At 40.2% G+C, this 13,920-nt stretch overlaps 1 protein-coding gene across 2 annotated transcripts; it reads left to right on the top strand.

Moving 5' to 3' along the window:
- Positions 1-2,929: 2,929 nt before the first annotated feature.
- LOC133457312 (large neutral amino acids transporter small subunit 1-like) lies at positions 2,930-13,609 on the top strand. 2 transcript variants are annotated; one of them, XM_061736445.1, is made up of 11 exons: positions 2,930-3,282; positions 3,836-4,363; positions 4,514-4,639; positions 6,513-6,618; positions 7,245-7,289; positions 7,437-7,560; positions 7,685-7,788; positions 7,914-8,010; positions 8,206-8,355; positions 10,068-10,242; positions 10,509-13,609. In XM_061736445.1, the coding sequence occupies exons 1-11, from the start codon at positions 3,207-3,209 to the stop codon at positions 10,580-10,582; spliced, it is 1,605 nt and encodes a 534-aa protein (XP_061592429.1). In that variant the 5' UTR covers positions 2,930-3,206; the 3' UTR covers positions 10,583-13,609. The 2 variants fall into 2 exon arrangements, with proteins under 2 accessions (XP_061592429.1, XP_061592428.1); XM_061736444.1 differs by having other exon boundaries at positions 2,934-3,282; positions 3,830-4,363.
- Positions 13,610-13,920: the final 311 nt, after the last annotated feature.

Here is a 13,920-nt window from a genome sequence, read left to right as displayed (position 1 = left end):
CAATGGTTATTTCGCTCACTGTACCCAGATTTAAAAAAAGAAAACAGTAAATAAACAAATGTGGCACTTATTAACATATATACAATTAAAAAACTGAAAGGTGCCGCAGTATGAGGTAGACCTGGTAATGACGGCTCTAAATAAAATAACATACATGACTATGTCTCAGAAAATTAGAATATTGTGATAAAGTTCTTTATTTTCTGTAATGCAATTAAAAAAACTAAAATGTCATACATTCTGGATTCATTACAAATCAACTTAAATATTGCAAGCCTTTTATTATTTTAATATGGCTGATTATGGCTTAAGATAAAATAAGATAAGAAATCCTTTAATAGTCCCACAGAGGGGAAATTTCCAGATTACAGCAGCAAAGGGGATAGTGCAAAACACAAGAGGCATCAATATCACACAATAATAATAAAAACACTATAAACAGTATATACAATAATAATAATAAGAAGAAGGAGAATAAAAATAGTAATAAGAAATACTAGTATATAAAAATAATAACACATGGATATTTACAGATGTTATTTACATAATTGCACGTTGCAGAGAATGATATTGCACATTATTTTCCGGTATGTATATTTATTGACAGGTTGTTATGTTTGTGGCTTACAGTTTAAGATTAAGATTCCCAGAATATTCTAATTTTTTTAGATAGGATATTTGAGTTTTCTTAAACTGTAAGCCATGATCAGCAATATTAAAATAAGAAAAGGCTTGCAATATTTCAGTTGATTTGTAATGAATGCAGAATGTATGACATTTTTGCATTACAGAAAATAAAGGACTTTATCACAATATTCTTATTTTCTGAGACAGTCCTGTATATAAAAAAAAAATTAAAGTGAAAGGTGCAGCAGAATGAGGCAGACATGATTATTGTTGGAAGGTACATTGTTACATTATGTGATAGTGTTATTATAATTACTATTATTATTGATATTGTTATTGCACGGTGATTGGTTTCTCTGAGACTCTATTAATTGTGAGAGTTCATCAGAGCAACAGCTTGGGGGAAGAAACTGTCCTTGTGTCTGTGTTTTGGCGTACAGTGCTCTGTAGCTTTTGATCACGTATCTTTTGAATATGTATGTGTTATAAATATAAACAGGTTCATAAATATAATTCAAATTTAATATATCTATCAGTTTTGTCCAGCATTGCCAGTATGTACATAAACTGACATGGAAAAGGAAAGTCTGATAACATTTGTGAGCGGTAATGTAGGCATTTGCATTTCCCATGATGCATCGGGGTTAGAAAACACATTATTCCCCAAATTGTGCCTTAACAGCTGTAGGATCCACAAGAATGCCATTATATTTATGGAAAGGTTTTGTTTTAAAACCTTAAATCGGGGTTTACAGTGTGAGACTGACTTGTTGGAAACCATGTAGATTAGTAACGACCGCCCGGCCTGTTATAAATAGCACTCGGGCCCCTGTCTCATCCGGGCATTCAGAAGGTTTGCACTCTGGGCTACATACGGAGAACGCAGTTTCTCATAAATGCGCAGGGGAAAGTCCCTGGACACGTGGCAGAAAGTGTCGTGGTTGAATCCATCGTCGGGTCGCGCTCAACCGCAGTGAGCTGAGACGCCCGTCAGGGCAGAGCTCGGTGATCGCGGCCCGACTTTGTCAGTGTTGCTAGTTATTGCAAGCGAGCAAGTAAGCTTCAACTGAACAGGGCTCATTCTCTGAACGCTCATTTTGTAATATCTTTATCAAGATAATGTAGGTTGCACCTACATTCAAATTTTTACTGTCCACAATACAACTTTACTATTTAAATTCAGGAGATGAAGGGCCATTATTTGGACATTTTGTCTGCAACTATAATATAGGATGTTTCCAACATCTTCGGTGACCATAAGAGAAACAAGTGTTGAAACGTGTTTATTACTCCATCTGGTGGTTAAAAAGACGAACTACATCCCGGCAAATGGCTCAACCAACGGTTTGTAATTAAATTAAATTATCACCGAGCTAAAGGTAGCACATACATCCTGATTAATGATATTAGTAAAAGTATATTTCTCTTTCCACTGCCAAGAAACACCATATTATTATTATTAATAGTAGTAGTAGTATTATTAGTATTAATAATTATTATTATTACATTTATTTATTTTATTTTATTAATTTAGTTTTTTAATGATTTTATTTATTTGTATATTTATTAATTTAGTTTTTTAATGATTTTATTTATTTATATATTTATTTTTTATTTTATTATTATTTATTTTTTATTATTTTATTATTATTTATTTATTTTATTATTACATTTTATATAACACACTTTATATTAAGTAATCTCAAAGTGCTATAGAGCAGAAAAGTATAACATGACATTTTTTTTTAAATATATTTAATATTATTTAGATTCAACACACACCAAAAATGTTTGTACATATGATTAAAATGTTATAGATTTGTGGTATATTTTGTTTAGTATTTATGGATGGATGTGGTTGAATTTTGAATATCTGGCAATATTCTTATTGTTGTGTGTGTGTGTGTGTGTGTGTGTGTGTGTGTGTGTGTGTGTGTGTGTGTGTGTGTGTGTGTGTGTGTGTGTGTGTGTGTGTGTGTGTGCGCACGCCTGCTGTCATTATTACTCTTTGTTTGCCCTGAAAATGGCTCATGGGCCTCCATTTTCTATGGTCTCCCATGTCTGAGATTGAACGTTTTCGTTGGCAACGCCACTAGAGGGAGCCCCAACTCTGCAGCATCCATCCTAATACCCCCAGCACACATGGACATGCTGAATGCCACAGGATTAGATGGTAGACAAAAAGATTACCACGTCACATGGTTATCCCTCCAAATGGTGCCTTGTAGTAAACTACATCCATCCTTGAGATATCCCATAATTCATCTGGAGTGGGCGTAGGCCCGCACAGCATCACCGAGGATCGGCTCCTCCCTGTCGTATGCAGGAGGGAGGGAGGAAGGGAGACACAGAGAGGATCAGGGTCAGATGAATTCCTGCCTGAGTGTGTGCAAATGTAGAGACAAGTGCGTGTGTGTGAGGGAGGACTAATCAGGGAAGGCTAGGGAGGGTGTTGTGTGAGTGCACATGAGAGTGAGAGGCAGAGAGTAAATCCAGGCAGAAAGGGACGCAAGGAGAGGAAGGAGAAGAGGGGACAAAAGGTAAAAGACAAGACAAGGGAAGCCAGACTGAGGGGGAAGATGGCTGAGCCAGAGCTGAAATCGAGAAGCAGCCGGGAGAGCGTTGCCAAGGCGGCAAGCCAGGAAAAGATGGGAGGTAGGTACAGTGCATGCTCACACGCCTGTGAGGACCACATGGCGCAGAGCTGCATTATTCCACCATGCGCTCTGATGCAGCAGCATTGCCTGATGCAAGATTGGGATAGTGGAGAGGCATCGTGCTGTGTTGGGTGTGGGATGTAACAGGTGACAAAGATGGCAGGTCTGGGGATGTGGTACATTAAACAAAAGAAAGTGATACATACACACATAAAGGAGTTGGTATCAAGTGTTATTCTAGAGTACCTGGATTTTAAAATGTATATAATGAATCTGCTTCTGCATATTTTCCCCAATGATTCATAATATCGAAATTGTCCTTCTTTGCAGTCAATTTTTGTTTTTAATTATGATGCCTTGCAGATGAGTTTTTATGTAGTGTGTGTGTGTATTCCAGTCTTTGCCAGAAAGACTCTCACAATGTAATTTTATCATCTGTCCAGTCAACCAGTGCCTTAAACGTCTGAACGCGAGACTTCCTCGTCATACCTGAAATGTCAAACTTTCATGTCTGACCTTCTGCTATGCTGTCATCTCTTCACCAGACACAGGAGGAGAACCCGGCCAAGATGGCCTTATCGTGGCGCAACCAGACTCTCCATCAACCCCAATGGTCTCTGCTCCCACTGCCACCACTCCCACCGACGACCAGCCAGCCAAGGGTCAAAAGATTGAGCTCAAGCGCAGCATCACCCTCTTCAACGGCGTGGGGATGATCATAGGCACCATCATCGGCTCAGGCATCTTCGTGTCCCCGGCAGGTGTAGTCAAGGAGACGGGCTCGGCCGGCCTCTCCTTGATCGTCTGGTCGGTCTGCGGGGTGATATCTACCATGGGCGCCTTATGCTACGCTGAGCTGGGCACAACCATCGCAAAGTCCGGGGGAGACTACGCCTACATCCTGGAGGTGTACGGAGAACTGGCAGCCTTCCTAAAACTGTGGGTGGAGATGCTCATCATTCGGCCATCGTCACAATACGTGGTGTCGCTGGTGTTCGCCACCTACCTCCTGAAACCTCTGTACCCCAGCTGTCCGGTACCAGTGAACGCTGCCAAACTCATTGCCTGCATGTGTCTTAGTGAGTAGACGATGATGTAGCTTTACGTTACACAGCAGCTTCAGAAGTACAGTTTGTGTAACTGGAGACACATTTACACCCATTTATTGGCGACTACTCACAGATATCCTGACACTGCTCTTTTTTCTGTTATCTCCCCGCCTGTCCTAGCTTGTCTTACGTTTGTAAACTGTATCAGTGTGAGGGCTGCCACCAAGGTGCAGGATTTGTTCACAGCTTCCAAACTGTTGGCTCTGATCATCATCATCCTCTTTGGCTTCATTCAGATTTTCACAGGTGAGTGCCACTTGCTCAAAGATTAAGTAACTAAGATATAAGAATGGGTCATTTGTTGATTTGTTTGGGGTGGAAAGAACCTCTTATTCAGAATTGTATTCATCAGTTTACTTGGATATGTCTATCCATTTTAATGTTAAAGTAAATCTGGATGTTCTATGATCTGCCTTTTTTGAGATACCTCAACAGTATCCTAAATAATAGTAAATGTTGCCTCCTTTAATGACCGAGGAAAGTTGTGATTGCGGGTCTTTAAACACTATCATAAGGACTTTTATTATTATTTATTGAGGTAATTGATGGTATTTGTAGTGTAAAGTACAGTTATATAAGTTGTTATCTTGACCATAGGGAGTTTACTTACTCTTAATGATCAACAATTTGTTGACAAACGCTAATGAGGCTAACGAAGCAGGCGGGCGCTCTTTTCAGTTGGTTAGCACAGTTGCTGAATCTGAACACAAGGCCCGTCTGTCTGCAGCCCGGTGATTGAGTCTGGGTGTGCAGCCATGTGCATGTGTCTCTGTGTGGGCGCACTCTGAGTTTGATCACCGTTGCGCTTGATTGCTTCCACACATGTCTCATCTGCACTGTATTTATATAACCAGAATGTATTTTGGAAAATATTCACTTAGAATGACTTACAATTTAATGTAAGTAGCCACTTAGAGTGCCGCACACATGGAGGGAAGAGAGATATCATCTCCTTTTTCGAAGGAAGAAAAGAAACGGAGTACGTCTCGTGGACTGAAAGAGGCCATTCAAAGAGATATTGGGGGAAAAAAAAAAAAGAGCGCGGGAAAACAGTTTGTCCCAAAAACCTGCTCCTTTCCCTCCTCTTCTAAGACCACACCCACTGCCATTGTAAACCTCCACCCCCCACTTCCAGCTTGTTACCATGGGAACTCGGTGGCAACGCTCAGCGGCTGTTGTCAAGCTGTGGTCTTTGAGAGTGGGGAAGACAGAAGGATCCAGTGAGGAAATAACATGCGGGTAATGAGCCTCACTGAATAGAGACTCTGTAAGCGTGAACACGACAGGTAGAGGAGCGAGTCACGCTGCAGGTGCGTTCGCTGTCAAACACACACTCACGTGTGCATCCCCTGGCTGTGTGATCTACTGATGATCCACTCACGTTTAAGGCCGCTGTGGGTAAATGAGGGGACTGAAGTTTACTTATCGTACTTACGTTTCTGCTCATATTTGAATGTCAGCTGGGTCCGAGCTGATTGAGTTTCTTTACATCAAAGGATACTCTCTGAGTAGTTACTGGTGTTAAATGTCAGGCATTTCAAAGGGGAGGCAGTGACAGACCGGCACCGGTACCAGAAGTAAAAGCTCTGACAAATAATCCATTAAACTGACATTGGGACGGAAATAAGGCCAGTGAATCTTCTGAATTAACTGATTTAATGCATTAATTTGCCATATAATATGATGAGATTGATCTCCACCTAAGTCAAAATAGCGACCAAACAAACAATTCTTTTCTCCTGTGTTTACATTTTAAATTCACTTTTCATAAGAAGCAAACAGGAGATGTCTGAAGACATACAATCAAGGCTAGTGGATCTTCATAAAGCTGTGAAAGGATACTTACTTGAAGTCTTGGCTGCTAGATAAGGTTCAACCAGCTATTATCGTCCAAGGGTTTGCTTACTTTTTTTTTTCCAGCATTGGGTATGTTTGATGAGTGCTTTCAATAATGAGACAAGAAATAATAATTGCTTGACTGTAAGTGGATCTCCCTTGATCTCAAATGTGTACAGAAAACCAGTTATGTCCAAAGGATTCACATATTTCTTCTCACCATCCTGCAGCGAACTGAATCTGCTGCTTCGATTGATATTTCTTCTTTTCTGTGTCTGTGTAGGTGACGTTCCATATCTGGAACCAGAAAGGGCATTTGAAGACAGCAAATTCGGGGTCAGCAACATTGTCCTGGCCCTGTACAGCGGTCTCTTCGCCTTCGGAGGCTGGTAAGACATTTCCTGGCTCTTTTGACGTCATAAACGGAGCAGAATTATAAATCATAATTACAAAAAAAAAAAAACAAGCAGCAGCAGGTATGAAGGCATTTGATAAGCCTGGAAATAAAGGAATTATTTAGTTTCTGTCGTGTTTAGATTTTGATATAGTGAACTATTCATTATACATAATTTCTATGTCCTTAGTGTGATAAAGGAAAACTAAGTATACCATGTTAAAAGTTATATTATAAACACATTGATGTGATTTGAAGCTGCTAGGATCCAGGGGGTGGGTCGGTAATGTCTGGGGTTATGATTTTATTTTCATTTATTTATTTATTTATTTTTGCTCTTAATTTATGTGTTAATTTTGCATTGTTATACTTAATAATATGGGCATTACTTTTTTTTGTTTTGTATTTTTTTTTTTTTTTTATTACATTCATCTATTAATTTTTTGTTGTTATGTATTGGTGTTTTTTTTGCACCATATTGTTTTTTCAGAAAAAGGAAAAAAAGAAATAAAAATTTGATCACAAAAAATAAACGGAGCAGAATATCTATTTCTTTTTGCAGTATAATGGACACTAGTTCCCGTTTTAATGTTATGTTAAAACAGTTTTTTTCCCCCCTAGGAATTATCTGAACTACGTTACTGAGGAGATGATCAATCCAGAGAGGTGACGTAAATATGACGACCTGAGAATATGATCAGATATGAAGATTTCTGCCTGAAATTAAGCACAAATTCAATCCCCCATGTTATAAATACAGTCTTGTATTACAAATGTTCTTTGTTCAATGATCTTTTATTTATTCCTCGGTAGGAACCTGCCCTTGGCAATCATCATATCCATGCCGATCGTTACGGTGGTGTACGTTCTGACCAACCTGGCTTATTTCACCACCATCTCGCCAGAAGTTATGGTGGAGTCTGAGGCTGTAGCTGTGGTGAGAAAGATCAACATCAACTTCATAGCCTTGAGTTATCCTGTGTATTGAACATGGACATTTTGATGGATTTCCCCATAATACAGTCTGCTGTGATGTATGTTTTTGCTGGGCTGTTGTGCAGAGCTTTGGGGAGTATCACCTTGGTGTGATGTCCTGGTTGATTCCCGTCTTTGTGGGATTGTCCTGCTTTGGAGCCGTCAACGGATCCCTCTTCACTTCAGCCCGGTGAGCAGAACCAAATATTGACATCATTTTTGTGCTATGAGGGGAGGATGGGGGAGGGTGCTGTTCCGAGATCTGAAGCTGATACAGGGTGGAAAATAACCGCTGAAAGATTGTTTCTCTTCTAGGTTGTTCTATGCTGGAGCGCGAGAGGGTCAACTCCCCGCTGCTCTGGGGCTCGTCCACACAGATCTGTTCACACCGGTGCCATCCCTCATCTTCACAGTAAGACAAGAACTCAAACCACACTGATGGCTTGTTTTTTTTCTTCAAATTATTCAAAGGTTTTCCACCTTTGAGTCTCTTAAAATGAGCTAAACCGGTGTAAAACGTAAAAGCTATGAATCTGCTTGTGCAATATTTGTAACAAGTGTGTGTTTTTCTATTTTAAGACTAAGTGCTTGTGTTTCATCTTCCCAGTGCTGCCTGTCCATGATGTACGCCATCTCCCAGGACATCTTCTCTGTCATCAACCTGTTCAGCTTCTTCACCTGGCTGTGTGTCGGTATGGCCATCGCCGGCCTGGTGTGGCTGCGTCTCACCAAGCCTGAGCTCAGAAGGCCCATCAAGGTAAAGTGTAAAAAGGTTACTGGAGGTGGTTAAAGCTCCAGTTCTTTCTGTAAGAAGTGGCTCTCACTGAACTTCAGCCAAAACATCGACTTTTTTGCAGGTTACGTAAAGCATCCACTATTTTTTATTTTTTTAAATACAAGCGCCATTGTGTCACATTTCTTGTTATTTATATGGAAGTGGAACCATACTGTGTGTCCAAGATAGAAGGGAGTGGTGTTTGACTGAAAGCACAACGCTTTGTTTCTCTTTCATTGTGGGAATATTACCTTAGTTCACCACGCTCTTTCATCTTTCTTTTGAGCCACAGTGTTCTGAGCCCATTTGTTTTGTAAGATAAACTACTGACAACCAATAAACAGACACATCTTCTTTGTGTGGAGAGCATTCACGTAACAAAAATCAGACTGTTGAGTCTAGATTCAAAGCTTTTCTCAGGACAGAGGACTTTTTTATCCAATCCTGATGCTCACACTGTTACAAACGACTCAATCGTGACCTGCGCCCGCTGGACAGTTTTCAGCAGGGCCGGTTCTAGAAAATGATGACTAGGGGTGCATCTCAGATCAGAGGGGGTGCACATGCCTGGCACGTTATTCAACACTAAATTATGCATTTTCCCATAATTTCAAGCGGAATGATAATAGCAAAACAAGAATATTTAAAGTGTATTTCAAATGCTTTAGCAATATTGCTGCAGAACAAAGAAAATGCTACATTTAGTCTGGGCTACCTCACACGTCAGACAATCTAGCAACAGATGTTTCTTACCCTGAAGATAAAACATAGAAATTCAAACTAATTTTATCTATACAGCTCAAAACCATCACTAAACATGACCGTCATTTCAAGTGGAATGATACCAGTCAAACAATAATATTTAAAGTGTCTTTCAAGTGCATTTGTGCATTAATATCGCTGCAGAACAAAGAAAATGCTACATTTAGTCTGGGCTACCTCACCCATCAGACAATCTAGCAACAGAAAATAAAACATAGAAAATAAATAACAAAAATAAATATAACCATAAATATACAAGACTGTCTCAGAAAATTAGAATATTGTGATAAAGTCCTTTATTTTCTGAAATGCAAAAATGTCATACATTCTGGATTCATTACAAATCAACTGAAATATTGCAAGCCTTTTATTATTTTAATATTGCTGATCATGGCTTACAGTGTAAGATTCCCAGAATATTTTTTTTTTAGATTGGATATTTGAGTTTTCTTAAGCTGTAAGCCATGATCAGCAATATTAAAATAAAAGGCTTGCAATATTTCAGTTGATTTGTAATGAATCCAGAATGTATGACATTTTTGCATTACAGAAAATAAAGGACTTTATCACAATATTCAAATTTTCTGAGACAGTCCTGTAGTTATATCAGATGTAATCTTGGACACAAACGCTCACTGCAACAAACATCCTCCAGAGGCGCGTCGCCGCGTACCCTACGCCGTAGGCTACGCCGTGGCCTATACGCCGTGGTTCGGGAGGAACCATAAATCAGGCTTGACTCGCGCGCATTTGTCCGTTTTCTTTTTGTCTTTTCAACTGAGCATGCAAACACATTAACTGAGGGTGCAATGCTTTTGCACCCTCGTAGACCCGGGCCTGGTTTTCAGAACAGGTTACCCAAACGTACTCTTCTCTCATCCCTCCTCATTTAACAGGGGTATAAACCTGCTGCTTGTTTCTGCTTCCTGCAGGTGCCCCTCTTCATCCCGGTGACGTTTGTGTTGGGCTGCGTCTTCATGATTATCGTGTCCTTCTGGGCCGCTCCGTTCGAGTGCCTGGTAGGCAGCAGCATCATTCTCACGGGCATCCCCGCGTATCTACTGGGATACAAGTGGAAGAAACCCCATATGGTCAAGAAGATGCTGGGTGAGTGGGATGCTGGGCGTGTTTGTTTTCAATAATGCCTTCGCATATTTGCTCAGGCGAGGCTGAATGAGCATTCCTTACATGTTTGTTATGAGATCCACGTTAGGATATGTGCTCGAATACGCATCGTGGGCACTGATACAGTATATTTGTTTATATAGTTGGTGCGGCAGGGGGGGGGGTTAGTGAATAAGACCTGGAAACATATGATCTGCCGTGACCCAGAAAAAGTAAGACGGCTAACACGATGAGTTGTTTCTTCTCAGAAATCTTCACAATGTTCTGTCAGAAGATCTTCATGTCGGTTCCCGAGGAGAGGGGGAAACAGGCGGCCGAGTGAAGGCCGGACGGACCAAGCCGGATGGAAGTGTGTCAGCGGCATTCCTGCGGTGTTTACATTTCTTCACCTGTGATTTTGACTAGACCGTTTTGTTTTTATTTTTCTAAAACTTTATCCAACCAGGTGACAAGAGTTTACGAGTCAAGTGGAAAGCTTGTATAAGGAGGGTGTGCAGTACTATGTGATCCGTGTTGTGCGACCTCTCCAGCTACTTTAAAACAATGCGGGTGTTTTTCCACCGCTTTTACTCAACAGTTACGTCTCCTTTTAATGTCCAAATGTGCTTTAATGTTAAAGGAGGGATGCGCTTCTATCTGCCGTCGGCACATTTTTCTACACAATGCAATCTGCTGGCCAGCAGGTTTTGTTCTTTACCTGACATGCGCAGAAGGGAAGTCTAAAATGAAAAGACAATCTTGACTGTCTTTACCAAATCCCACCCAGTTTATTGTAGTTTACTGTTCTCCACAATCCAAAACCTGATGATCAGTGAGGTCAAACTGAGGACTTAGCTGCACTCACTATTACATTTATGGACTTATCAGAACTAAATTGATAGCGTTTAAACGTCAGTGTCTTGATAAGGAAGTATAAGAGTAGCACATTACTGACGAGAAATACCCATACTAATATATGAGTTAACTAACAATTCATGTCTAGTTTTATATTGTTTTCATTAATTTTTATAATAAATCTTCAGCACCTACTGTAAAAAAAAAAAAAAAAAAAAAAAAAAAAAAGCACCGAAGTTAGATTAAATTTGTGTTTTTCATGTCTTCATGTTTAGATGTGCCGCCACCAGACAGGTCTGTCTCTCGAGTCATTTAATCCTGATGTTGAACCATGTCGAGTTGTTTTGTACATGATGAAATGATGATGGAAACCAGCACGTCTGTTCGTGCAGCGACGTTACGTTGAACTGGAGAGCTGTTCAGATGTCACTGTAGTGGCTTTAGTTGTGTTTGTGTAGAAAGTACCTGTAGTCTGTGCCAGCCGTGTCAGTGGTGATATTACAATTTTGCATTTCTATTTTTCTTTTTTATTATTATTTTTATTTTCACTCTAAGACCAAAATGAATGTTGCACGTTTGGAGACACGGGCTCTAAGGAAAATCTAGCCGTCCATGTGTCTCTCTGTCGTCGGCCATCTCATTTAGCTGAAAATCCAGGTTTTACCGTTCAAACCAGCTGTACCGTCAGAGCACACACCGAAAACCGTAAGATGAGTGCTGTGATTATCGACATTAATGCAACAAGAAACTTACAATGTCAGCACAAAGGAAAGCCTGATATAAAAAAGCACATTCGTCAGGATTCAGTGCCGTAGACTCGGTCATTCAGGTCGTGGTCGTTCTCAAAGACTTAAATCAAAGCAGCTGGACTTTGTTTTCCTGGATGCTGAAGATGTTTCACCATACAATCAGAAGACTCCCTCAGTTCACACTTGACCAGTGGGGATTCTTGGTGCTTATAAACTATTGGGGTTACATGTAAACCCTCCTGTCGCATCAGGATTAAAAGTGGGCTAATTGAGTACAGAGTGGGCTTGGCTTTGAAACGGGCAAATGCCACGATTTCATTACGGATTCAGTCTTATGGCCACCAAATGGGAAGCCTATGTGGGATGAAGTAAATTAAATGGAGACAGGATTCAGAGGCAAATTGTGTGGGTCCTGCACAGTTTCAGTAAGGTATGAAAACCTAAAATCCAGGTAGATCCCCATCAGAGTCCACATAGGCAAACAGGTAAGGCCACAACGAAAACGTCCAGAAAAACCCAAGTGGAACTGATGCTGCAGTCCATTTTTAGCTGATGTCATGTCTTTTGCCCACTTTGATTTGTTTTAAGTCGGTTTTGGTCACATGAATATAGGTGTGAACAGCTATAAAACAGGCTGCTCTGCTGCAAGTGTTGGATAAGTAAAACCTGAGGGCTCCTCTGCTGTTAAATGTTCATTTGGGGCAGTTTAAAACATATTTGGAAAGGTGTGCAGAGAAAACAGATGTTTTGATCACTCAAACCATCTGGGAAAACTAACCTACAGTGAATGAAAGACTCTAATGACCCACAGAGGGGGCAGGAGGGTCGGTGATGTGGACACGACTTCAACAGCTTATTAATTGATACTTCACACCAGTCAGTTTGAACTGATGAAGCCTTCTGGAAGGAAGAAACACCTTCAAGATCCAAGAAAAGGAAGTCCAGCTGTTGCGATTCGGGCCTTTGAGGTCACAGTTATCTTTTCATATCATCATCTGTTCTGTGATCCAGATGCAGTCAGCTAGAGCGGCCGACCGCTACAAGTATGGGTCTCTCAACTCAGAGCCTTTTCTCTGCAGGTCAGTCCTGTAACAGCCCTGAAGCGGGCGAGAGAACGTCCCTGGCAGAGGCTGCTCTAAGTGGCTGCATCTGCAAGAGATGAAATATGTTTCTCCTCTTTCAAAAAGACAAACAGTCCTCAGCAATTACCTTATTCTTTAATAAGAAGAGAAAATATAGAAATGCCAATATACAATATATATGTATTTACAAATAAACGACAGAGCAAAACACATTCTTGATCCACAGTTAATGACATGTCCACCCCAAAGCACTTAATGTTTACCACAAAAATTGGGTAAAAGCTCTATGAATAATTTACCCTCAAGCACAATGAACAGCACAGCTGAAGAAAAGAAAGAAATATGTATGCGCCCTTTACGGAATATGGTATCTGATTAAAATAAAATAGTGGACACGGTATGCGACTAAAAGTGCACATTGATTTAATTTGAAGATAAAATGTTTTCTTGAAGCTTCATCGTATATTTTTGTTTGTTGTGCACAACATACTGGAACTGTGTGTGTATGAAATAATCACTATATGCATAAATGAAGATAGCCTTTCATGGCACTGGCTTGATGGAAACGCTATGGAGAACATAGCAAACTCTTTTATTTTTAATGTTAAACTAGAGAGTACTTATTGTAGCTGTTGTATCTCAGTGACCATGGCGGGTACATGTACAATAAAAGTATTTTCTTCAGCATGTGATGGTTTGTATTTTGTAACTCAAGCAGCAAAAGAAATATTCCTACGAAGGTTGAGATCTGACTCCTCACTTCTGTACAAACACAGACGCCAAATACAGTATATTAACAACAGATAATAAAACGCCAGCTGTGGCCTCTCAGCAGATAGCGAATTCAAACAGAACAAGCACTCCCAAAGCACAAGAAGGCTTTGATCCAAATGAGGATATCACAAACACAGGATGATGCAGACCAGCAGCACTATCTTCTGAGCCATCGAGTGTTTGGGTACCGATCTTTATGAAAGGCTCATTCTTTCCTGTTT

Source organism: Cololabis saira, chromosome 12 (genome assembly GCF_033807715.1).
Source record: "Cololabis saira isolate AMF1-May2022 chromosome 12, fColSai1.1, whole genome shotgun sequence".
NCBI classification, from domain to species: domain Eukaryota; kingdom Metazoa; phylum Chordata; class Actinopteri; order Beloniformes; family Belonidae; genus Cololabis; species Cololabis saira.
This window is presented reverse-complemented; position numbering and strand designations above follow the sequence as displayed.

What these genes read in the sequence shown, in the direction of transcription:
- LOC133457312 (XM_061736444.1), top strand. Translation starts at nt 3,207, where the DNA reads ATGGCTGAGCCAGAGCTGAAATCGAGAAGCAGCCGGGAGAGCGTTGCC. An exon ending in GAGATGATCAATCCAGAGAG is followed by an intron (nt 7,290 to 7,436) that starts GTGACGTAAATA and finishes ATTCCTCGGTAG; the next exon opens with GAACCTGCCCTTGGCAATCA. An exon ending in TATGGTCAAGAAGATGCTGG is followed by an intron (nt 10,243 to 10,508) that starts GTGAGTGGGATG and finishes GTTTCTTCTCAG; the next exon opens with AAATCTTCACAATGTTCTGT.